Below are 22,037 nucleotides of genomic sequence, written 5' to 3'. Positions count from 1 at the left end.
TCACACCAACGGATAAGCAGCTCGTAAAACCGAGCATGAACACAGCTGATACATTTGTGCTTGGTCTTCTTCACATCGTGAACACAGCTTTAACATTTTGGAGGCGACATATAATCCCAAACCTTGATCTTTTATCATTTGCATGATTGGGGTCTAGAGTGTCACAATAAGAACGGTTGAAACCAACATTGATTAAGAATCGTTTTTTAATGTCTTGATACACATTGGCTTCCATGAAACATGACAAGATACATTGCCACTTTGGTCCAAAAGTACCGTGGATATAAAGTCTGTATAAAAGAACCCTTTCCGGTCCTATAGATACTTTGGCATCCCATTTATCACGGATGTAGCTCGCCTTCAATTAAATATTTTTTCAACCCCACCTTCCATCAAGCAAATAAGTTATGAAGTCCATAGTGTCATATTCCCACAGGCAAGAATGAAAGGCTACAGTAGACTGTATATATACACATATGGATATTTTTCAGTGTTAAACATGGACACAGACATGTTAATTCATCAATTAAACTAATGAAATACAGTCATTAGGTTTTGTGTTTCAGTGTTGAATTTTCAAGTACGATATGAAGGCCTCTACGAGAACAAAATCTAGAAATGAAATTAAGCAACAGTGACATGTAGACAAGGAAAACATCTTGCTTCATGTGTACATTCTCCAGTTAAACCCATCGGGACGAGGCTGAAATTATTGGAAACCGGCCATCATGTTGGCTCATCCGACACTCGTAGAGTACACACTGCGTCGCCTTCTTGAACTGATTTAAAATAACAAAAGTTCCACCCAAAGGAAAGCAAACAAATGACTATTGCCAATCAACATGGCTGCTAAAAAAGGTCCACAGATGTAATCTATCCAAAATCGAAGTCGAGCCCGCCTTCGTGCAGGTTGCCTTCGTTGGCGTTGTCGAAGCTGTTCTTCCCGTGGATCTGTTTGAGGTGCTTGCGGAGAACCGGCTTGTGAGCGAAAACCATGTCGCAGTAGTTGCAGCGGTGCGGCTTGTCCCCGCTGTGCAGGTTCAGGTGATCCAGCAGAGAACACTTTTGGGTGAAGGTCTTGCCACAGATTTTACACTGGAAGGGCTTAATGCCGGCGTGGACGCGCATGTGCCGGTGCAGGTTGCCCTTCTGCGTGAACGTCTTGCCGCACAGCAGGCACATGAACAGCTTGTGCATCTTGAGGTGGTTGGCGTAGTTTTCCAGCTGGCGGAAGACCCGGGCGCACTTGGGGCACTGGTGGTACCACTGCAGCGGTTTGTCGTAGTTCCTCTGGTGCACGCCGTGTTTCTCAGCAGGAAGGGGGCTGAGCGGGTATCCGGCCGCGCCGGGCGGAACCGCCATCTCACTGCCGCGACTGTCCACGGTGGAGTTAATGAGAGAGTGCTGGGGCGCGGGAGAGTGGAGAGCAGGGGGGACAGCGGGACTGGTCAGCAGGCTACCGGTGATGGAGTTTTCGGCAACGTCGGACACAGACTCCACTTTTACTATGGTGATGTCGCTCTCCACCACACCCTGCTTCCTGCGTTTGCCTGCGGTCTGGATGGGGGACGTAGGCTGTATGATCACGTCGTCGTCACCGTCGTCGTCTTCGCTGCCGTCGTCCACATCGCTGCTGCCGTGGTCGTCGTTATTGTCGTCGTTCCCATTCTGCATCACCTCCTCCTCATCCCGAGGAGCAGTCCGAACCTCGGAGCGCTCTTTCTCTCTCTGAACCTGGGAGGTTGAACCCTCCTCTTTCATACCCACGTCCACGTCCAGCTGGCGCGTAGACAGAGGCTTGATGAACTTGTTGAGAGCTTGAGTGCACTGCTCCACAATGTGGCCCATTTGGAGGAAGCTGGCCACCGTCAGGTAATTCACAAGCTCCAGCTCGGGAAACTCCAGCTGACCCGTGTAGCAGGAGAGCAGCAGCTGCCGGCCGACCTCCGCCTCCTGGATCATGGAGATCTGGACCTCCCTGGAGTCCTGCTGGAGGATGAACTGGTCCCTCAAGAAAGAGGAGCCGGCCGCAAACACTACCTTGTGACCAGAGACCTCCAGCTGGTTGACGCGCACGTTGACATCACAGAAGCGTTTCTGGTGTCGCAAGAGGTTCATCTTCTGCAGCATGGAGTCCCCAAAAGTGGGGAAGTGGAACTGCAGGATCACTTGATTCTGGGCCATCATGAACCGAGGGCCAGCAGCAGCACACCTGTTAAGGACAAATACACAGCATACAAGTTTTATATTCAGTCTATTCAGATGGCAGACAGTCTTATCTGTACATATCATTATTAACAGGTGCATACATTTCGTTTCGTAAGCTAGCTGACGTTAGGGACACCATCGGGTTTCAGTATACTCGGTGTGGCTCGCCGGGCAGTTCGTCCTCTCAGAAAGGACCCTTAGCACATCGGTAAGCTAAGCTAACCTGTTTAACGTTAGCTAACGTTAGGTTTCCTGCTAGCATCGTTGGCGACGAGTCCGAGAACGAAAACACGAAAGTGTTGAATAGTGCAAAAAGGGTTGAAGTACATTGACGTCACCTAACGTTAGTAACGTAAAAACGAAAAACGTTTAAAGTGCTCTAACATCAGTTTTTTGGGTTGCTAACGTTTTCGTTTTGTACCCAAGACGTAAGTGTGTGAACGAAGGCGCCAACGATGAAGTAGCTAACCGTTAGATGATGCCTTATGGACCATAAGTGACAACAGCCTTGGTTTCAACGATACTCTACGACACACATAGACTAAAACATAATCGGGCTTGTGTCTTGTGTCAAGTGACATTAACGTTAGCTAATAGCCAACTAGCGCTTGTATGTAAACAATCAATCACAAACCGCCCTCCATGTTTCTCTTTGGCCTGCTGGCCCACACTTATGCTGACACCTCATTCCGCGTGTTAACGTGCAACACCGCTAACTAACCTGCTCTGTAACAACGGCGTTTTACTTTAACAGAGACGGAAAATCGTGTTTGGTACCCGTTAACCCTTCGTGAACAAGCCCGTCGGGGGGTGTTGTCATCGGCAGCAGCCTGTCGGACTGTCAGAGGAAATGACAGAGATGACCCGGATGCAGAAGCCCATTTAAAGGGACAGTACACATTTTGGCCTTATCCCAAATTCTCCCCCTAAAGGCCACGTTTTTATATCAGCAAAGGAGAGGCAGCCACTGGAGTTTTCCTTTTTCTTTCTTTGTCTTTTGTTTGTTTACTTTTTATGACGAGAAAACTGAATTACTGCTTGGAAAATTAACTTTGGCTGCTACAGTGCATCGTTGGCCACCGTGATTTATGTTTCATTTATTGGACAAATGGCCACTGCGGTAGCCATTATTGCACATCTGTAAATAGTCTGTCTCATTGCACTCTCCAAACCTTTTTTTCACACAGCAGGAATTGGGAACTCAAAATTTCCCCTTTGGCCAGAATTCCCAATGCGCGTTGGGACCGACACCTTAAACATTGCCAGCAGTTCAAATGGATCTTTTGAAATCACCGTTGAACCAGACTCATGAGTGGCATCAGAAGTTTGAGACTTCAGATGGAATTAAGAATCAGTTTGGAAGGAGTCCGAGCCAACGGCACTACTGATCCACCAAAGACGGGCAGGTCGACAACAGGCCAATAGGAGAAGCCGGAGTCGAAAAAGAGGCCAGAGAGGTGAGGGACTCCACCAGGGCTTCTCTCTCTGCTAACCTTAATCTACAATTTGTTTTGCATAGCGAGAAGAGCAGAGGAGTCTAGGTGACAACGTACATTGTAAAGCCTCTCACTGAAAAAAGATGTGAGCACAACAGGAGATGCATAGCTATTGTCATTTTTATTCCTTTACATATTTGTAGAGTAGTGGAGTAGGAAACGTTGGACTCTTATATAGATATAAGTATGTGTTTGTATCAAAATGTATTATTTTCTTCTGTACTCGGTCGAGATGTGACATATTGTAGACTCTGATCTTGTGACTGTGTCAGAAGGTTTGTCGAACAGTAAAGTCACAAAGGTTCTGCTCTACAAAGTGGATCGCCTGCTTTCAAATAAATATTGGCAACCAAATAACCATTGAACCATTCATGAAATGAAAAGAAAAGTTATAGTATTATCATTATTTGCAAAATCTACAAAATAAAATGCACAGATGGGAAGTTAAGACCCCATTTATTCGTCCCACTGACGGTTGAGTTTATGAGTGTCGCGTCCTCTTGAAAAACCTGGAAAAGCAGAAGGGAGGAAAACCGACCATTAAATTACAATTTAAAATGCTGTCTTGTATCTAAGAAGATCAAACCAAACATTTTAGTTACAAGAAAAAAAAATATTTGCAGACTCTGATTACAATTCATATCTACTAGTTTTGAACGAATGTTCCATTAAATTTAAAAATAATATTAAAACCGAATTATCCTCTGAACATTCTTGTGTTTTATCTGAAAATTCCAGAAACACTAGAATCACTTCACACATGAAAGGATATAACAGTGTCGCTTATAAACTCTATTGTACCATCTTTCACACCATGTGAAACAGTATCCACCCAAAATGACCACGGCAACCAGTCCTACTGATGCAGCAGCAGATAGAGATGAGACCCTCAGAACGTATGATGTACCTGGAACGAGCAAATACTGTGTGTGAGTGACGAGCACCATCTACATCTACCTGTGGGTACATATGAACATGGGTGTACATGGGTGCAAACAAATGCAATAAATCACACCGGTGAAGTCCAAACACCCAACCAGACCAGCCTAAACCACCTTCTCCTCCCTCTCCTTGCTTCTCTTAACCCTATGACGTACCAGCTGCCTGCACTTTGTCACAGATTTAAAACATGACACTATAGGATTTAAGTCTTTGGCCGGTAAATTACCTCTTACTTTGGCCCACAGGACACACACACTTTTTAAAGCCTAGAATAGAAAACATTGAGGAAATTCAAATTAGTAAACTACAAAGTTTGTCATTTATAAGTCATGCCTTTTTCACTGATATTTCTTTATATACTATTTGGACCCACCGATTTCCATTGACTGACAGCCCGGACGATGACATAATAGTTTCTGCCATTTTGCAGTGGTGCATTAAAGAAGCCTCCATAGTAGAGTCCGTCTCCTACGGTAAAGTTCATCTCTCTCCCGAGATGTCCCACATCAATCTGGGCCGTGATGTACTCTGCTGAGGACTTTATTTTTCTCGAGATGTCTGAGCTCGCAGGAGAGGAACAGTCGAACATCACAATCCCCTCCACAGGAAGCACAAACACCTGGTACAGACTGCAAAATGAAGAACAAAGAAATGCCGACCGTGCGAACATCAATAAACAAATGTTAACGTGTTGAATGCTTTGCACAAAAGATTTGTAACACCTGAACTTAACACAAAGGTAATATGATGCGCGCACGGATTGGATTCAGCACATTTTATAACCTTTTATAACCAGAGGAGCAGGTGACAAAAAGGTTTCCAGGGATCCGTTTTCTGATTTCAGTATTGAATTAAGAACAGGTAAAATAAACATAATCATCAAAACAGTTGAGGGAATTGTTTTGCCAAATATTTCTTTTATTTTGTTGCAACGATCCTTTTTAAAAGATTTTTTTATTGTGAAAATGGTCAAAAACTTTACTTAACTGTTGATGCAGAATCAAAATTGAGTTGTCGGTTGCCTCTAATGAACAAACTTTGTGCTGCTGCGTTTTATTCATGGGGTCTTTATTCATCCTGTAACCGTGCAGAATGGTAAAGCTTATTCTTACCTGATTGGGTCCAGTGTGTCGGGTGATCTGCGTAGCCTCAAAGTCGGTACGGGGGTCTCAAACTCACTGTAGTAGACCACTGGTGCTGGAGGCACTGCCAAAAGTTATCATGCTCGGTATTAAGGATTCGTACCGTTCACTACTCACAACAGGTTGCAGGTTTCTCCAGTAAAGCTGAAGACTCCTGTTTCCACTGTGATGCCGGGAGGCATTTGTCAGCGAGGCGGTGGTGCAGGTGTACCTGTTAAACTGGTGTTAGTGGAGATGGTGGCAGTGAATCTGGAGGACAGCGCAGTGATGGAGATGCTGTAGTTTGTGACTGGGAGCAGGTTCAGACAGAGCTCCAGCTGGTCGGCCGTAGAGCTCAGACGCTGCTTCCCTCTGTCATGAAAGGACCTCTGGTACTCTCTGGATCCTTCGTATGTCACCTGCAGCGGTTATATGGGACGTGGCGTCAGGTCTATAACACGCTAACATACACGCAGAGGACGTGGTTCAAAAATATGGAAAGCGCATATTTCAAATGTCGGCAATAAGTTACGATAAACAGCAGCGATAATGAAAGAATGATGCTAAAAATCCCCTGTTACCTGGTACACTTCTTTGTCCTCCTCATACTTCGCTGCTCTCCAACGCAGACATTTTTCATTGAGGACAGATAGGTGATTGACAGGTGGCTTTGTTTCTGTAAGATATGTAAAAAGAGTGATGGTAGCCCTTAAATCCTCCCCTTTTTATTGTAAGTATGACAAATCTTGCAGTAGCATCACACCCGCGTCCTGTCTTCCCCGGATGCTTTTGTTTCGCGTTGTGAACAGTGGAACTCAAAGATGTCCCGAGTGTGGTTTTGTGTTGTTACTCACCTCTGCATCTCAGCGTAGCTGTCTGCCACACCCCAGAGCTGCCGCACACAGAGATGTGGCTGCCCCTCCAGCTGTGGTACCCGTCCACACAGCGGTGGATCACAATGCTTCTGTTATGCCACATCACCTCTGATTTGGGAGGGAAGGGAGCCGGGCCACATTTAGCTGGAGGGAAAGAATGACGCTGGTTGACCCATTGGACTGACAGTATTTTCTGGCCTCAATAAGCATTATTGTACACTTTTGCCCGGGTGGTAAATGCTGTTGTTGCGTAACACACGCAACGCGTTGTTTCCTCAACAATCAGTCGCATTACTTTGACAATGTAAAAGTTAGAAAAACCCAACAGCACACAGCGTAAAGGCCACATTCAAGTCAGCCGTCATGCAGAGCATTCAGATATATCAAAAGCATCAACTAAAATATATGACAGTAACATGTCAATAACAAAGGAATGTGGCAAAGGAGTGATTTGTCCGCGGTTGAATAGGTGCACGTAGAGAGATTATCACCGTACCTTTGCACTTTACAGATACTTCCTCCCACTGTCCCGATAGTAAACATGTTGAAATATTGTTTCCACTCATCTGGTAAAATCCATCCCTGCACTCATACAGCACCACACCTCCCGGCCTACTGGTGCCGTCCCAACGAAGGTTAGTATGGGGGAGGGTTAGTGGCGGGCCACAGCTTATTTCTGCACACAGACATGAATTTTCAATACATCACAAAGAATAACCCAAATAGCACAGTTAATTCCTCCATGACAGATGAGCAGGGTTCAGCGTAGTTTGCAAAGCACAGCAATATACCAATACTTCTATTACTATAATGCATAGTTTGAATATTTGGGAAAAGAAGAAATTACTTTCTTCCACACAGTCATAAGATCAATACAATGCTACCGTCTCTACGGTAAATAGGAAGCCACAGCTAGCAGCCAGTTAGCATAGCTTAGCATAAAGACTGGAAACAAGGGGAAATAGCTAGCATGGCTATTAAAGGCTAGGTGCAGTGGAGTCTTGTTGTCCCTGTCAGGTTGCCAGGCAACCAGTCACTGCATCAGGCCCAGAAATAGTTACAGCACATTTTCAAATATCAAACCACTCACTAATCTAAAGTTTTTTTTTTCCCGTCATATTGTTACAAATATTCGGAAGTAAAAACAGTAGTGAAATATCTTTCATCAAACATTGCACCTTCACCCCATAGATCAATATCCTCCCACAGTCCATTGTCTCCACATACTGAGTAGTTTCTCAAGCTGCCGGTGTAATATCCTTCCTCACATTAGTAATACATCACACTGACAGTGTGCGATGTGCCGTCCCATAGCGTTTTAGCACCAGGTTTAAAAAGAGGCTCTTGACAATTGATTTCTACAACAAGAAGACAGCAAGTCATTGCGGATGAATTTAGACATTTCGTGGTTTTATGACAGTTGAATGATGGCAGTAACATTCATACTGTGCATTCTACCTTTGACTGGAGATGGGTAGCCCAATATTCCATGGAGTGGATCATTATTACCTTGACAGAGCAGAGAGGCTCCGTCCCAATCTCCACTGGCAGTACAAACGGATATATTTCCTTTTCCAACACGGCGATATCCAGAGTTACACTCATAAACAACCTGAGAGCCCAATGTGGAGATGTCATCCCACAGCGGGACAGAATTTGGGATGGGTGGGGGCACACCGCAGTCAACTTCTATAAGTATGGAAATAGCAATATTTAAAAAGGTGTCGTTTTTTAGTCTAAAACAGCAATGGAACAACACCGCCAACCACAGCATTGACAAACGTTTTGGAGGATTTCTTTTTTTTTTACCTTTGCATGAGAAGTTTGTTTTTGTCCAGTAACCATTTATTGAGCACAATGACATGTTATTTCCATCACTGGGATAAAACCCTATTTTACAGTAGTAAGTCACTACGCTTCCAGGGCTGGAGCTGCCATTCCATATGTGTCCAGTGTGAGGCAGTACAGGTGGATCCCCACACAATATGTCTGGGACACAAAGTGATGCACAAAGTGGGTTATAGACAGATACACAATAATAACAATAAATACACAAACACATGTTTGCATATACTATACATTATTTATATATAATGCATTTAGGGTAATTGGATAAGTTCACACAAGAATCTCTATCATGCTGCACTATATTTACTTATGTTGAGTAGCTCTTCCTAGCAATGTGTGTTCCAGTACCCAGAAACATTATCTAGAGTACCACAAAAAGCTTTACTATGTCAAATGTAAGTATTGAAGTCCAGGATTTGCATTTCATTCTGGTCACATCTTGCAGCCAATCGAGCACTTTTTTTGGGGTCTATTCTGACCCACGATCCTCGCGCAGATATACGAATGAGAAGTTCAAAATTCAAGGTGCAATATGGTGAGGAGGTAGTAACTCCCGATTGAATGTTTAACAAACTTCGTAAGGGTGTCAGTCATCGGTTTAATTACCTTGACACGTCAGAGTTGGTGGGGTCCACTGACCGTTTTCATTACACATCGATATATTAAGTCCGTCCTTGTAATAAAAGCCCTCTTTACAAACATAGAGCACAGTGCTGCCAGGGGTTGAGTGTCCGTCCCACACCTGCTCGGTGGATTCAATTATTGGAGGACTTCCACACACAATCTCTAAAAGGAAAAAAGCATGCACCACAACCATGTCACATAAACAACAAGCTCTAGTGGTATTGCAGTGATGTGATGAAGCAGTGAATACCTTGACAGAGCATGGACGGTCCCTCCCACTGTCCAGCAGAAGTACAGGTGGACACATCGCCCGTTCCAACATTATGAAATCCAGAGTTACACTGATAAACCACCTCGGTGCCCATTCTGGAGCTCTGGCTCCACACGGCGTGGGAGTGAGGGAGGGGAGGGGGAGGGCCGCAGTCGACCTCTGAGGGCCGAAGCGGTGACATGCGGCGTTAAACCAGAAATCACTGGAAATCTCCAGGAAGTCTTGCAGGCCGATCAGTCATATGATCCCTGCGGTTAAACACGTTTACACTGTTCCTACGCTGCAAACGACACATCTGCAGGAGGAAATCTGGTGAGCTGTTAGTGGCAAGCGGGCAGGGAGGTCTTAGTACAACTGGGCTAAAAGCACTCATTGTTGAATTAAAAAATTCCTGCCACTTTTAATTGACACTGTTAAGAAGTCACGAAAAGCCAAACAACAAAGAAAACAAACATGAACTAATGTGCTGAACTGAAGCTGCGGAGAAAATCTGACTTTTGTCACCTTCACAGACCATGTTGGGGCCTTTCCACACACCATCAGCTCCGCACACAGAGCTGTTGCCGCCGCTCCTCCAGATAAAGCCGTCCTCACAGACAAACGTGGCCACGCTGCTGTAAGTGGTGCCTGTGACTGACAGCAGCACCGTGTCCTCCACTGTGGCCAGCTTGCCGCAGTCGACCACTGAGTGGGATCAGAACAGAGCAAAGACAAGATTATATCCGGCTGTTTGCTCAAAAGCGCCCAAAAGGTACGTCCACAGGTGTGACAGCCAGGACCAAACAATGACGTAACGGGTTTGTTTAGACTGAATTCTCAATTAACGCCATGTGTCGCTCTGGAGCACATTTGTGCGGAGCAAGATAAACAAAATAAGAACAGAAATATAATGATCCTTTTGAAATGTTTTAAAGGCCCATCCACCACACTGCCCTCTTACGTACATTGAGAAAGTTTCAAGTTAAAAGTCTCATAACTGTCACTCTACTACTCAAATCAAATCCATGCCTTCTTACCTCGACAGGAAGCGTTGTCGCTGTGAGGGTTGAAGGGCTCCAGTCCGTTGTGGACTTGATATCCCAGCTGGCAGCTGCAGTCAAAACTGCCCTCGAGGTTCCTGCATCGAGCGCCTTCTCCACACACGCCCGCGATCCTGCACTCGTCATCGTCTGCAGTACCCAGGACGAATTGGCACGTGACATGAAAACGACAATGAACGACTTGTTTTACAGGTACGCTGTGGTCCTTTATACCTGTGAAGAGTTACACCTGCAACAGTCCTGTAAATAAAGCTCCATGTCCAACCTGAACTCACCCTTACACACAGTGTAAAGGCCAAATTCAAGTGAGGTGGGTCCCCACACAATATGTCTGGGACAGAAAATGATGCACAAAGTGGGTTATAGACAGAAGAATACACAATAATAATAAATACTTAAACATATGTTTGTATATACCATACATTCTTTACATCTAATCAATGAGTGTAACGTCACTCATCTATAGCAAATTGTAAATTGGCTTATTTGAGGAAATTGCACTTTCTTGTTTCTTGTTCTCCTGAGTTTGTACCCTATGGTTGAATGCACTTATTGTACGTCGCTTTGGATAAAAGCGTCCGCTAAATGACATGTAATGTAATGTAATGTCAATGTGGCGGAATTGGATAAGTTCACACAAGAATCTCTATCATGCTACACTATATTCACTTATGTCCGTCCCACACCTGCTCAGTGGATTTAAATATTGGAGGACTTCCACACACAATCTCTAAAAGGAAAAAAGCATGCACCACAACCATGTCACATAAACAACAAGCTCTAGTGGTATTGCAGTGATGTGATGAAGCAGTGAATACCTTGACAGAGCATGGACGGTCCCTCCCACTGTCCAGCAGAAGTACAGGTGGACACATCGCCCGTTCCAACATTATGAAATCCAGAGTTACACTGATAAACCACCTCGGTGCCCATTCTGGAGCTCTGGCTCCACACGGCGTGGGAGTGAGGGAGGGGAGGGGGAGGGCCGCAGTCGACCTCTGAGGGCCGAAGCGGTGACATGCGGCGTTAAACCAGAAATCACTGAAAATCTCCAGGAAGTCTTGCAGGCCGATCAGTCATATGATCCCTGCGGTTAAACACGTTTACACTGTTCCTACGCTGCAAACGACACATCTGCAGGAGGAAATCTGGTGAGCTGTTAGTGGCAAGCGGGCAGGGAGGTCTTAGTACAACTGGGCTAAAAGCACTCATTGTTGAATTAAAAAATTCCTGCCTATTTTAATTCACACTGTTAAGAAGTCACGAAAAGCCAAACAACAAAGAAAACAAACATGAACTAATGTGCTGAACTAAAGCTGTGGAGAAAATCTGACTTTTGTCACCTTCACAGACCATGTTGGGGCCTTTCCACACACCATCAGCTCCGCACACAGAGCTGTTGCCGCCGCTCCTCCAGATAAAGCCGTCCTCACAGACAAACGTGGCCACGCTGCTGTAAGTGGTGCCTGTGACTGACAGCAGCACCGTGTCCTCCACTGTGGCCAGCTTGCCGCAGTCGACCACTGAGTGGGATCAGAACAGAGCAAAGACAAGATTATATCCAGATGTTTGCCCACAAACATCCAAAAGGTACGTCCACAGGTGTGAGAGCCAGGACCAAACAATGACGTAACGGGTTTGTTTAGACTGAATTCTCAATTAACGCCATTTGTCGCTCTGGAGCACCTTTGTACGGAGCAAGATAAATAAAATATGAATATAATGTTCCTTTTGAAATGTTTTAAAGGCCCATCTAGCACACTGCCCTCTAACGTACACTGAGAAAGTGTCAAAAAGTGTCAAATCAAATCCATGCCTTCTTACCTCGACAGGAAGCGTTGTCGCTGTGAGGGTTGAAGGGCTCCAGTCCGTTGTGGACTTGATATCCCAGCTGGCAGCTGCAGTCAAAACTGCCCTCGAGGTTCCTGCATCGAGCGCCTTCTCCACACACGCCCGCGATCCTGCACTCGTCATCGTCTGCAGTACCCAGGACGAATTGGCACGTGACATGAAAACGACAATGAACGACTTGTTTTACAGGTACGCTGTGGTCCTTTATACCTGTGAAGAGTTACAACAGTCCTGTAAAAAAAGCTCCATGTCCAGCCTGAACTCACCCTGGCAGTGGGTTCCATCATTTGGGATGAAGACGGTCAGGTTGTTAGATGGGCTGAAGCCGGCCAAGCAGGTACAGTAGTAGCTGCCATAGGTGTTGTGGCAGGTGGTGTGCTGCCCACAGATCTTACTGGCACCTATCTGGCACTCATCTTTATCTGGAAGAAAACATTTTTATTGCACTTGTGAGAGAGTGAGTTAAAAGCATTGATGTCATTCATTTCTGTTGCTTTCCTTACTTTGACAAGTCAACATTTATTTTGTGAAGAAGGTCTATAGAATTTATTGCCATTCGTCAGACAGTCGTGGTCCCCAGAGGATGAATACAACTGAAGTCATTACTCTCCTGGCTTTTGACCAAGCACCATCATTGGGTCAAACTTTTCCTATATGGCAAATTAAGTAAGAATTGATGGTAGCAACATGCTGTAGTATAAGCTAAGGACATGGAGCAAGGTTGTGTGTCCGCCTGACCAATTTACTTTCAACAGTAGTGAGCAGTGATGCTGAACCATGACAGTGAGGGTGTGAGAGATAATTCCCTGTAATATACAAAAATATTGAATGTATTGATTTAAACTTGAGTTCTCATTGAAAATCAATTATCTTATAAGAAAGAGAACAGAGGTTGAGACGAAAAGATTTGATGAATAAAGTTTTTTCTTGCCTTGACAGAAGGTTCTCCCATTTCCTACAAAGCCGTACTTGCAGTTACACACTTTTCCGGGGCCGTCTGGCTTGTCGTCACACGTGGCGTCGGCGTGGCAGGTGGCACACACATCCAGAATGTGGCCTTTTGCTGGAAATTCTGAAAGGATAGAAAGAACATCCATTAAAGACATTTTTTTCTTCCTTATGTAGTGAAACATAACAATTAAAAAAATATACATTATATTATAGAATCCCCAGATGTGAATGATTCAATCACGCGTACTCTCACCTGCCAGGACGCACAGCAGTAAAGCCGCGATCATTGCTCTATTTCTCCCGTCCATTCTTCCTTTGAGTCCCCCGATGTTCTCTTCACTTCACCGGACACTCGACGTCTCCATCTCATTTTTTTGGTATTTTAATTCCGTTTTGTGGTGTGATGGTGTTAGTGAGCGGATTTGATAAGCAGCACTGGCAGGACTTTTTTGTCAGTCTGAGAAGTAGCTCCTTTTTCTCAATGGTCTTCTTGCAGCTGGTGTTTTTTTGGGGGGGTTAATCTGTCACTCCCTGACGCGTTCGGTTACACTTCACACGTGTTGATACGCTCAGGACTTCTTCTGGTGAACTGCACGCTCACGCTGCGGTGGCTGATAACGGCTATATTTGGCCTGTGCCGTTTGGATGCGCTTCTACTAAACATAGTGGCATTTTACTTATCTTTAAAAAGCACATTAACCACATCGTCACCATATGTCTTAAAAAAAGAGGGCAGCTAGTTAAGGGTCTTTAACTAAATTACTTAGAAACTTCTTTAAACACAAGTTAATATGGATTACATTATATGGATTTCCCAGTGCACCCTTTGCCCTTTATATGTAAAATAACTTTTAAACTAACCTTTAAAAAAAAAAAAAATCCTCAAATGTTTTTGGGCATTGAAGTCAATGAAACCAACCCCCCCTCTTCGGCCCACCATGGGGTCCGTAGTAGATGCTGAGCGGGTGTCAGTTGGCGCGCTGTGGGACAGGAAGATAAGTGTGGTGAGCTGCTATCTTTCAGCCGAGGGCAGTCCTCAGTGGGGTATCTCGCCCCCCCCCCCCAACCAATAAGCTACCGCCTCACACCACTGCCTGGTGGACATGACTGATTAACCGCTGCCCAAATTCATCAGTCCAGTCAGAAAAACTTAGGGAATTGCAATGTGTTGCACAATGTGTGTGCACGTTCAAGGTTCATGTATTTCATTCTACGATAAAGAGAATATTGCACTAATAAAGTTTAGTCCCTTTTTGCAAAACGAGACGTTTCTTTATGAAACCAAATGTTTATTTAGAGTACGGAGAATGAGTTGGAGAGTCACAGCCTGGAAAGAAGCTGTTTGGCCGTCTGGTGGTACGTCAGTGCATATTACCGTGTTACTCGCCCCAGCAAAGGGTGACCGAGGAGACAGAACTAGACACATCATTTGGTCATTTGAGACATCTTTATTTGTTGTAAGCACCTGATATTTTTAGACCTTTGTAGTTATCCCAAAATTTGTCATTCAAATAACATGTCATAGGAACATGCATTTTGTAGTATAAAAACTGCATAATGAAGTTCAGAGAGACTCAAAAACTATTATCCAAATTTTCGTATTATGTATTAAGTATTAAGCGTCTCAGCATACATACGTTTTAGAATTAGGCTACTAGAATGTGGAGCGTTAAAAGTGGCTGACAAACAAACACAAATATGCCTCTTTAATGTTGAATAAAGGCGTTGTAAATATTAAGTAAAATAAAAATAAATTAAATCACACAACCTTTGAATTTGCTCTGCAATTCCACAAGCACGCGCGTATATATAAAACCAGAAGGTAGCGGTTATTTGCCTGAGTGATCATAACCAACTTCACACAAACAGAGTCCTGCTTGTTCACGAAACAGTGCAGAAACAGCAGCATTTCTTTTCACATGCAGTCTCGACGTCCTCGGGTGGAGGAGCTTCAGGAGCCTGAAATTCTTCCCTGCACTCTGATAATGAGCCACTGGAGGTCGACAAAAACCTCCCACACACCAGGTCAGCAGCTTTTCCATCCATCACGGACATGTCTGTCACCGTTTTCTCTCTTAGCGACATGTCTCCATCGTCGTCGTCGTCTATCAGCACAAACTCCTTGAGGTAAACCATCCCCAACCCATTGAGGCTGTGGTTCTCTGCCGATTCCTCCAGGGTGTGAACGTCCACGAAGGTCAGAGTTGAGGACTCTGTCAGGGTCTCATGTGGGTCTGTGGAGTTGTCCTCGGGTCCCAAGTAGGCATGGCTGCTCGAATCCATCATCCACGTGGAGTTCCTTCCAATACTCTCGTCTTTCATGCCGCACCTCGAGTCCTGGCTGTTTGAAACCACGTCGGCAACGGTGGACGTCTTGCCCGTGCCATCTCGGCTGGTGATCCGGTCTCTCTTTTGAGAGCCATTTTCTATCGCGTGACCGTTCCCGGCAGACACCAGAGCCACACTCTGGTAGTCATTGTAGACCTGCACACTGCTGTTCTCCGGTGGGGAAGAGAAGGCGATGCTGGCGGCAGTGTTGCCTTTTCTTTGCTTCTTCATGTATTCTTGCTTGCTGCACTCAGAAAGAACAGAGCATTTCAAATGACCACTTGGCCTTGGAAATAGTAGTCTACATACAAATACAATTCAATAAAATACATACAAATTATTTTGGCACAATCCAACCTCTTGGACCTGTCCCAATCCTTAAAGTAAGATAGATACTGTTTGTATGAAGGAAGTCAAAAGGTGCTATACAGTGTGTGAGACGTCACAAGTGAATGTAAAATGGTTAATGAGGGTAAATGATTAGGACTGGATACCTACAATTTTTGGGGGAAATATTAAAGTCCCCAGCTAAGTGCTGCTGTATCAGAGTCCTTATGCACCAAACTGAAGCATGTGCAATGGACTTTATGAATAACAGTAAGAGAGAACAAGCTGTCATTTAGTATTGGCCTCTATGAATTAATAAATAAAGCTGGTACATTTAAAAGAAGCAAAAATAACTCAAATTCCCGGAGGACCGGCTTCCTCAAAGTGCTTTAACCAAGGAAGGAGCGTGTGTGCGGGTTTCATCTCATCCCTCTAAAACACACGCACACACACACCTTCCCATTGTTCACACAGAGACAAAAGAGACAAAGCGAGGAATATTTCAGGCAGAATGGCAGAAGGTTTAAATGTTCATACTGTAGATATTTACCGTCAGCCAAAATTCATGTTCAAATGGGTTTGTGACTTTATCATTTAAAGAAGAACGCGTGACAAATAACGGTAATAAAAACCACTTCATGTGAGCTTTGCTGTCTGACCCTCTTACACTCAACTGACTCACATGCATGACAGAATTGGGACCCTATGAATAAATAATAACAACCATGTACACGTTCAAGCAAGAGTCATCCTATCCACTCCATCATGCGGTGGGAACAATAAATGAACAATGCATTTGATTTAAACACACTCAAATTACCGCTTTAGTTTGCTCCTTGTGGGTGGTTGTTCTTTTTAACGGTGACAATGAGAAGGTTGGTTACAGATTTAACTGGTCGAGGAGCAATAATGAATGAATTATGAGTTAACCAAGAATCATCTACTTCATTGCCAACCACAAGTTGATGTTTTTAATAAAGTTCATCTTGCAGAGGGACATTTGTTTACCATACACTAACTAGAAGAGTAGGATGTATGTATGTATAGATCAATTACAGTGATATAACAGGAATACAGAATATTGCATTAAGAAATTGAATTAGTTAAAAAACGCTTTTACCGTAAGCCTTCCACGGTGGAACTCTTCCTCAAGTTGCTGCAATGAAAATCACATGGCAGAAGTGGGATGAACCAGCATGCGTCCCTCCGATCGGTAGTTCGGCTGGAGAAACCGATTTCTCCTCCGTCAGGACGTCTTCAAACTGGGACTCTTCACCCCCCCCCGCCTCGTCTCATGAACTACACCTGCTCCCAATGTGTGCAGGGAGGAAGTCACGGGATGCTACACACATTTAAAACACACTACTGTTTCTTTCCTCCCCTCCCCCAAGTTCAGCGAGCTCAATAGCGGCGCACGTTTTCATCTGGAATCAATGAATGACTTCTCAGACAGTTCTTCTCATTGAAGAGAAGAGAGAAGTAGCTTTTTCTTGTGTTTAGAATGAACCGCTAGCCTGTCCGATATGACGTAATCTGTCCAGCACCAGCACCTCTGAAACCCGCTAACATGATTCCCTTCCACGATTCCTTCATGGAACCTTGCAGCGGTGCAGGGATGCGTTCACATTCATCCCTGTGCACTCAATGTGTTTCCAATAAATTATACAGCAGGACAGACCCTCACACACAGGGAAGCTGCAAACTGGAATAACAGAGGGATCAAATATTGAGAGGTCTTCATTCCCCGTAGAGGATGTCTGCTTTAGCCTATATTCAACCGTCGGACAAAGTGCCCATGTAGAGTAGAGCTGTGAAGCATACAGCACAACGTCCTGCTGAGACGTTTTATCAGATAAGATGAAAATGGAGCAATAACCTGCAGGAAGCCATAATCTTAGTTTATTATAAAGAAGCAAGGGCAAACAGCTGGTCCAACGTCCTAAAACGTCTCTGCCAATGCATTTAAAGCTCCTGAATGAAACCTCCCAAAATGTAAAAGTGTTTTGTGGTACCGATTTCGTGACAAGCATCAGGAAAGCACAGGTGTAGGTAGGTGTTTTATTTTTTAGACTTTGGACTGGCCCACTGCTTCCACTTTATGCTAAGCTAAGCTAAGCACCTCACACGCCACAATTCAATACTTGGTGGCCACACATTCAATTTTCAATTCATTTCATTTCATTATGAATAGCCCGAAATCGCAAATTACAAATTTGCCTCAGAGGGCTTTACAGTCTGTACACATCCTTTGTCCCGAAACCCTCACATCGGCACAGAAAAACCCTTGCATGGGGGAAAAGGGGAAGAAACCTTATGGAGAACGTCAGAGGAGAATCCCTCTGCCGGGATGGACGGACTGCAATGGATGTCATGTGTACAGAATGAACAATGATGTACAGTACATTACATTCCTATAACAGAAATGATTCAAATCATTGCGAGTAGTAAATCACAGTGACATTACCAGTGCCAGTGCCTATGTTTCCCTTGTGCATGTATATGCTTCTTCAAAAAAATTCTACCCGACTACCACCAACAAACCAAACACAGATTTGCTGAAATGTCGATGTGAATGAATGTTGGTCCTAAAAAAAATCAGATGATGTTGGACAACGTGGATCATTTTTTTTCATATGAGAACAAACTTGTCAATTAGCTGATTTTCCGGACCCGCTTTTGTACCAAATCATTGACTGTGCACCGTCTTATCCAAATTGAGTCAAAATAAAACAAAGAAAATCATACATTTACTAAAAATATTAACCTTAGAAGTTAGACAATCACCTAGAAATCAATCCAACCAAGTGAAATGTGTTGCTGCCATGTTGCTGCATGTAGAAGACAAGGTCCTGGGCAGGAGAGTGATCCCTGTTTTTCTCCCAAAACTTTATCTTCACTCTGCTTGGTACAAAAAGAGGCTCCTTAAATTCGGCAGTGACGTTGATGGGAGCAGTGATAACTCCGACCCCTGATGACACAACAGAGCAATGAGAAAGTGTGAGAAAAGAACCGGTGAAACAAGTGATGTGGAAAAAGCACGTTCCCTTTTCTGTGAACGTAAGAGCAAATCTTTCATGAACTGGCTTAACACAGTTCCACCAATCTAACCCATCATTATGTTTGGTCTTCTCATGAGATCCTTTACCTTTGTGCTTTTCTATTTCAGCCAGGCAGACAGAAAGCATCCAGAGACTCGGCACAGTCTGCGATCTGGAGCCAAAGAGCCTGGCCGACAGAGAGAGGAGCCGATAGGGGCAGAAGTCCGAGAAGAACCAAACGCACTGCAGTCCAGTAGTCCTGGGAACTCCGACCTCGATCTCCTTCACAGGCCCATCTGGTTCGCCTGTCCAGAGACATATGATCAGAAAAGCAGATAAGACATACCCAGGCTCTGCCAATAAAAACAAGGCTACAAAAAGTGGTGGTTTTTGTGTAAAAAAAGCGGAAGAAGCTCAAATCTGAGCAAAAAAACTTCAGATTTTTGCTCACATTCGTGTGCATTCTTGGGTACGGATCTAACAGGTTTGTGGGCCCCGTTTTTGGACAGCAGTGTCAGGACGCTTTCCCACACTGGGGATCCGGTACGAGAAGTGGCAGCCAGCCGGATGTCGACCTCCACCCCCGTATCAACCTGCCGGTACTCCTGAACTCGGACCTGCAGCACGAACGGACCCTTCTTCAGTTCATCGACTGGCTGCAGGGTTTTCAAACTCTGACGCACACAAAACAGACCTGCCAAAGAAATCACATCACCAAATTAACGCTGTGGGGGAAATCATCCAGGCGCATTCCACGCGTGTGCTCTGGTGTATAACACAGTTTAAACGATCAGCTTCGTTGGAGGGTGGTTTGAAGCAACCTGCTGCATGCGAGTCACAAGCTACCTGCTGGGCTGAGTGCGAAGTTCTCATCGGTCAGCACCACGAGCAGCAGCCTGCGGAACAGGATCTCCGGGAAGCACATCGGCACGTCTCTGTATTCCGTGTCTGGATAATCCCGACCGTAACCCGCAGCACCGCAGAACCTCCTCAGGAGGAGAGTCTCCAGCCTTTGTCAAAAAGAACACACAAAACGCGCCGTGACTCCCGGCCGGCGTCGATGGTCGGCGGTCACGCGCTCGCTCGCTCGCACGCGCTCACCTGCAGCCGAGGAGCGTGTAAACGACGTCGCGCTTCCCCGCGGTCGCTGCGTGCAAGCGGCCGGTCCTCCGAGTCGCCGCTCTGGCCACATATTTGACGTAAAGGTACACGAAACTCGGGAGTCTCTCGTTCAGCACATTTGTTTGCAAAAGCTTGTGGGAGCAGTAGATGTGAACGTAAATGAGATAGACGCACGATACAGAGACAGAGGCCACAAGGGAACTCCGCACGTTACCCATTATTGGTAAAGAACTGCAATAAGATGAATGAATTAGCACAACACACGTCTCCGCAGACACTTTATGCACCGTTCAGATTTATAGAAGTAAACAGTCGGACAACAGTGTGTGACGTCGTCGAAAGTACGGAGTGCGAACTGGGACAAACATCACACATGCTTTGCCTATTTCAGGAAAGAGACAGGCGTGCAGACCTGGTTCAGAGTTTTCACAAATATATTTCTTTGCAAGCATTACAACATTCATAGCAGGTATACAATAATACATTTACATTTTTTCAACGTATACATTGCATATAGCATACAGTCGGCTGCCATGTGAAAGTTATATTTTACTCAGAAATATGTGGAAACGTTTATTTTTCATATCGATATTTAAATCACAGGCAAATTAAGGGTTTCGTATTCGGCATTTTATTGTGCTATTAAGTTGCTGTGCTGTACAAAACAAGCCTTGACAAATATCCCATGTGTTGATGTGGAATATTAAATGATAATATTCACATTCAGGCTGACGGGAGACATTTCGAGAGTCGACGCGATCCAATGTTTCTGCAGAACGTTTCCTGAGCTGATGGAGATGTTCCTCCCGACGGCAGAACCGGTCCGTCTCGACCTCACTGCTCCTCATCCGAACAGAAGCAGCAGCACGATGCAGACTGCATTCACTGCGATCAACGGCACTGTAGAGCAAGAACAGACCGCAGATGAGACCTGCGTCCCTCGCCGTGTGCACACTGGACGTGAATGGATCTGCGGTGGAACCCACCTCTCATCACCGTCCTCACGGAGCGGACCAGGTTCATTAGCTGCACTTTGACGCCCGGTTCGTCCCCGAAGCCTCCGACGCTTTGATCGACTCCCCAGCCGACTACAAGCGATCGGACAGACACGCCTCTTCGTTAATAAAGTGAAACTATTTTCAATCGATTAAAGATTGCGGCTGTAAACAACGCAATTCTTACCCCCTGTAAATCTTGTTTTATGTTTTGGTAGAAATGTTAGTTTTGATGTTAACGTTAGTATACCTAGCTTGCTAGCTAACATTAGCTAGTCAACTTTATATTTATCGTGACATAAATGCACCCACGCTACTACGTCCACTTACTTTTACTCAGAAATCTCTCTTCGTGCAATACAGCGACAGCATTGACGCACAGAATTGCTGCTTGAATGAGAGAGTACAGTGTAAAAGCCATGTTTTCTTCACGGGAAGCTAGCTAGATGTGGACTAGAAGGCAGTATTTACTTCTGACGTAGCATACGGTGGCCGAGGAAGGTCAAACAGAGTCAGCTCGCGCCTTTCATAAAGATAATAGAAAAGGGCGATAAATCTTTAGTCAGATTCCTTATAAACAGCAGAGATGTCATAGTAAGGCTACTCTATACAACTCATATTACAAGTAAACCACTTAATGTTATGACATCAAAACGTTATCCAGGTGTTGGAACTCAGATTTGATCACATTTAATTGAGGATTGTTTAATCTATATTTATTATGAATTTATCACGTTTAAAAAGATGGTTAAGTGAAAGCGCTAAAAGTTGTGACATAAATGTTGCTCAGTGAAATTAGCACCGTTGAGAGTAAAGGTGCTGAAACATATGAATGAAATATGTTCTGAATCAGGAAACATTGCCTGAAACATCGACACTGTCCATTAATGTCCTTGCAACTCCTTGAAACCGACAGCATAAACCACCCTGCTGAGAGAAGCAGCCAATATTCACCGGTCACTGTATACCAAATCCATGTAATGAGTCCTCAGTTGCATTT

The 22,037-nt window shown here is 44.7% G+C and overlaps 5 protein-coding genes across 27 annotated transcripts; all 5 read right to left on the bottom strand.

Moving 5' to 3' along the window:
• Positions 1 to 188: 188 nt before the first annotated feature.
• Positions 189 to 3,127, bottom strand: zbtb26 (zinc finger and BTB domain containing 26). Of its 3 annotated transcripts, none has more exons than XM_040194939.2 (2): positions 2,986 to 3,127; positions 189 to 2,212 (listed from the first exon to the last, which is right to left on the bottom strand). In XM_040194939.2, the coding sequence occupies exon 2, from the start codon at positions 2,185 to 2,187 to the stop codon at positions 874 to 876; it is 1,314 nt and encodes a 437-aa protein (XP_040050873.1). In that variant the 5' UTR covers positions 2,188 to 2,212; positions 2,986 to 3,127; the 3' UTR covers positions 189 to 873. The 3 variants fall into 3 exon arrangements, with proteins under 3 accessions (XP_040050873.1, XP_040050874.1, XP_040050872.1); XM_040194940.2 differs by having other exon boundaries at positions 2,930 to 3,110; XM_040194938.2 differs by having other exon boundaries at positions 2,310 to 3,052.
• Positions 3,128 to 3,806: 679 nt separating this feature from the next.
• On the bottom strand, positions 3,807 to 14,211 carry susd1 (sushi domain containing 1). 21 transcript variants are annotated; one of them, XM_078087241.1, is made up of 21 exons: positions 13,481 to 14,211; positions 13,208 to 13,348; positions 12,543 to 12,698; positions 12,250 to 12,402; positions 11,769 to 11,948; positions 11,244 to 11,423; positions 10,402 to 10,554; positions 9,890 to 10,069; positions 9,365 to 9,544; positions 9,097 to 9,276; positions 8,452 to 8,631; positions 8,152 to 8,331; positions 7,139 to 7,318; positions 6,622 to 6,786; positions 6,349 to 6,443; positions 6,000 to 6,186; positions 5,759 to 5,852; positions 5,020 to 5,275; positions 4,873 to 4,912; positions 4,506 to 4,611; positions 3,807 to 4,213 (listed from the first exon to the last, which is right to left on the bottom strand). In XM_078087241.1, exons 1-21 carry the CDS (start codon positions 13,533 to 13,535, stop codon positions 4,186 to 4,188), a joined length of 3,069 nt encoding a protein of 1,022 aa, XP_077943367.1. In that variant the 5' UTR covers positions 13,536 to 14,211; the 3' UTR covers positions 3,807 to 4,185. The 21 variants fall into 21 exon arrangements, with proteins under 21 accessions (XP_077943367.1, XP_077943368.1, XP_040050861.2 ...); XM_078087242.1 differs by having other exon boundaries at positions 4,518 to 4,611; XM_040194927.2 differs by having other exon boundaries at positions 8,152 to 8,631.
• Positions 14,212 to 14,655: 444 nt separating this feature from the next.
• LOC120830698 (uncharacterized) lies at positions 14,656 to 17,473 on the bottom strand. Its single transcript, XM_040195525.2, has 2 exons — positions 17,003 to 17,473; positions 14,656 to 15,799 (listed from the first exon to the last, which is right to left on the bottom strand). The coding sequence occupies exon 2, from the start codon at positions 15,784 to 15,786 to the stop codon at positions 15,109 to 15,111; it is 678 nt and encodes a 225-aa protein (XP_040051459.2). The 5' UTR covers positions 15,787 to 15,799; positions 17,003 to 17,473; the 3' UTR covers positions 14,656 to 15,108.
• A 453-nt stretch (positions 17,474 to 17,926) lies between these two features.
• On the bottom strand, positions 17,927 to 20,942 carry LOC120830696 (uncharacterized). The gene is made up of 5 exons (XM_040195523.2): positions 20,022 to 20,942; positions 19,767 to 19,930; positions 19,372 to 19,614; positions 19,028 to 19,225; positions 17,927 to 18,850 (listed from the first exon to the last, which is right to left on the bottom strand). The coding sequence occupies exons 1-5, from the start codon at positions 20,258 to 20,260 to the stop codon at positions 18,663 to 18,665; spliced, it is 1,032 nt and encodes a 343-aa protein (XP_040051457.2). The 5' UTR covers positions 20,261 to 20,942; the 3' UTR covers positions 17,927 to 18,662.
• Positions 20,459 to 21,525, bottom strand: LOC120830697 (immediate early response 3-interacting protein 1). The gene is made up of 3 exons (XM_040195524.2): positions 21,368 to 21,525; positions 21,029 to 21,130; positions 20,459 to 20,942 (listed from the first exon to the last, which is right to left on the bottom strand). The coding sequence occupies exons 1-3, from the start codon at positions 21,456 to 21,458 to the stop codon at positions 20,887 to 20,889; spliced, it is 249 nt and encodes an 82-aa protein (XP_040051458.1). The 5' UTR covers positions 21,459 to 21,525; the 3' UTR covers positions 20,459 to 20,886.
• Between the last annotated feature and the right edge of the window lie 512 nt (positions 21,526 to 22,037).

Source organism: Gasterosteus aculeatus, chromosome 13 (genome assembly GCF_964276395.1).
Source record: "Gasterosteus aculeatus chromosome 13, fGasAcu3.hap1.1, whole genome shotgun sequence".
Taxonomy (NCBI): domain Eukaryota; kingdom Metazoa; phylum Chordata; class Actinopteri; order Perciformes; family Gasterosteidae; genus Gasterosteus; species Gasterosteus aculeatus.
This window is presented reverse-complemented; position numbering and strand designations above follow the sequence as displayed.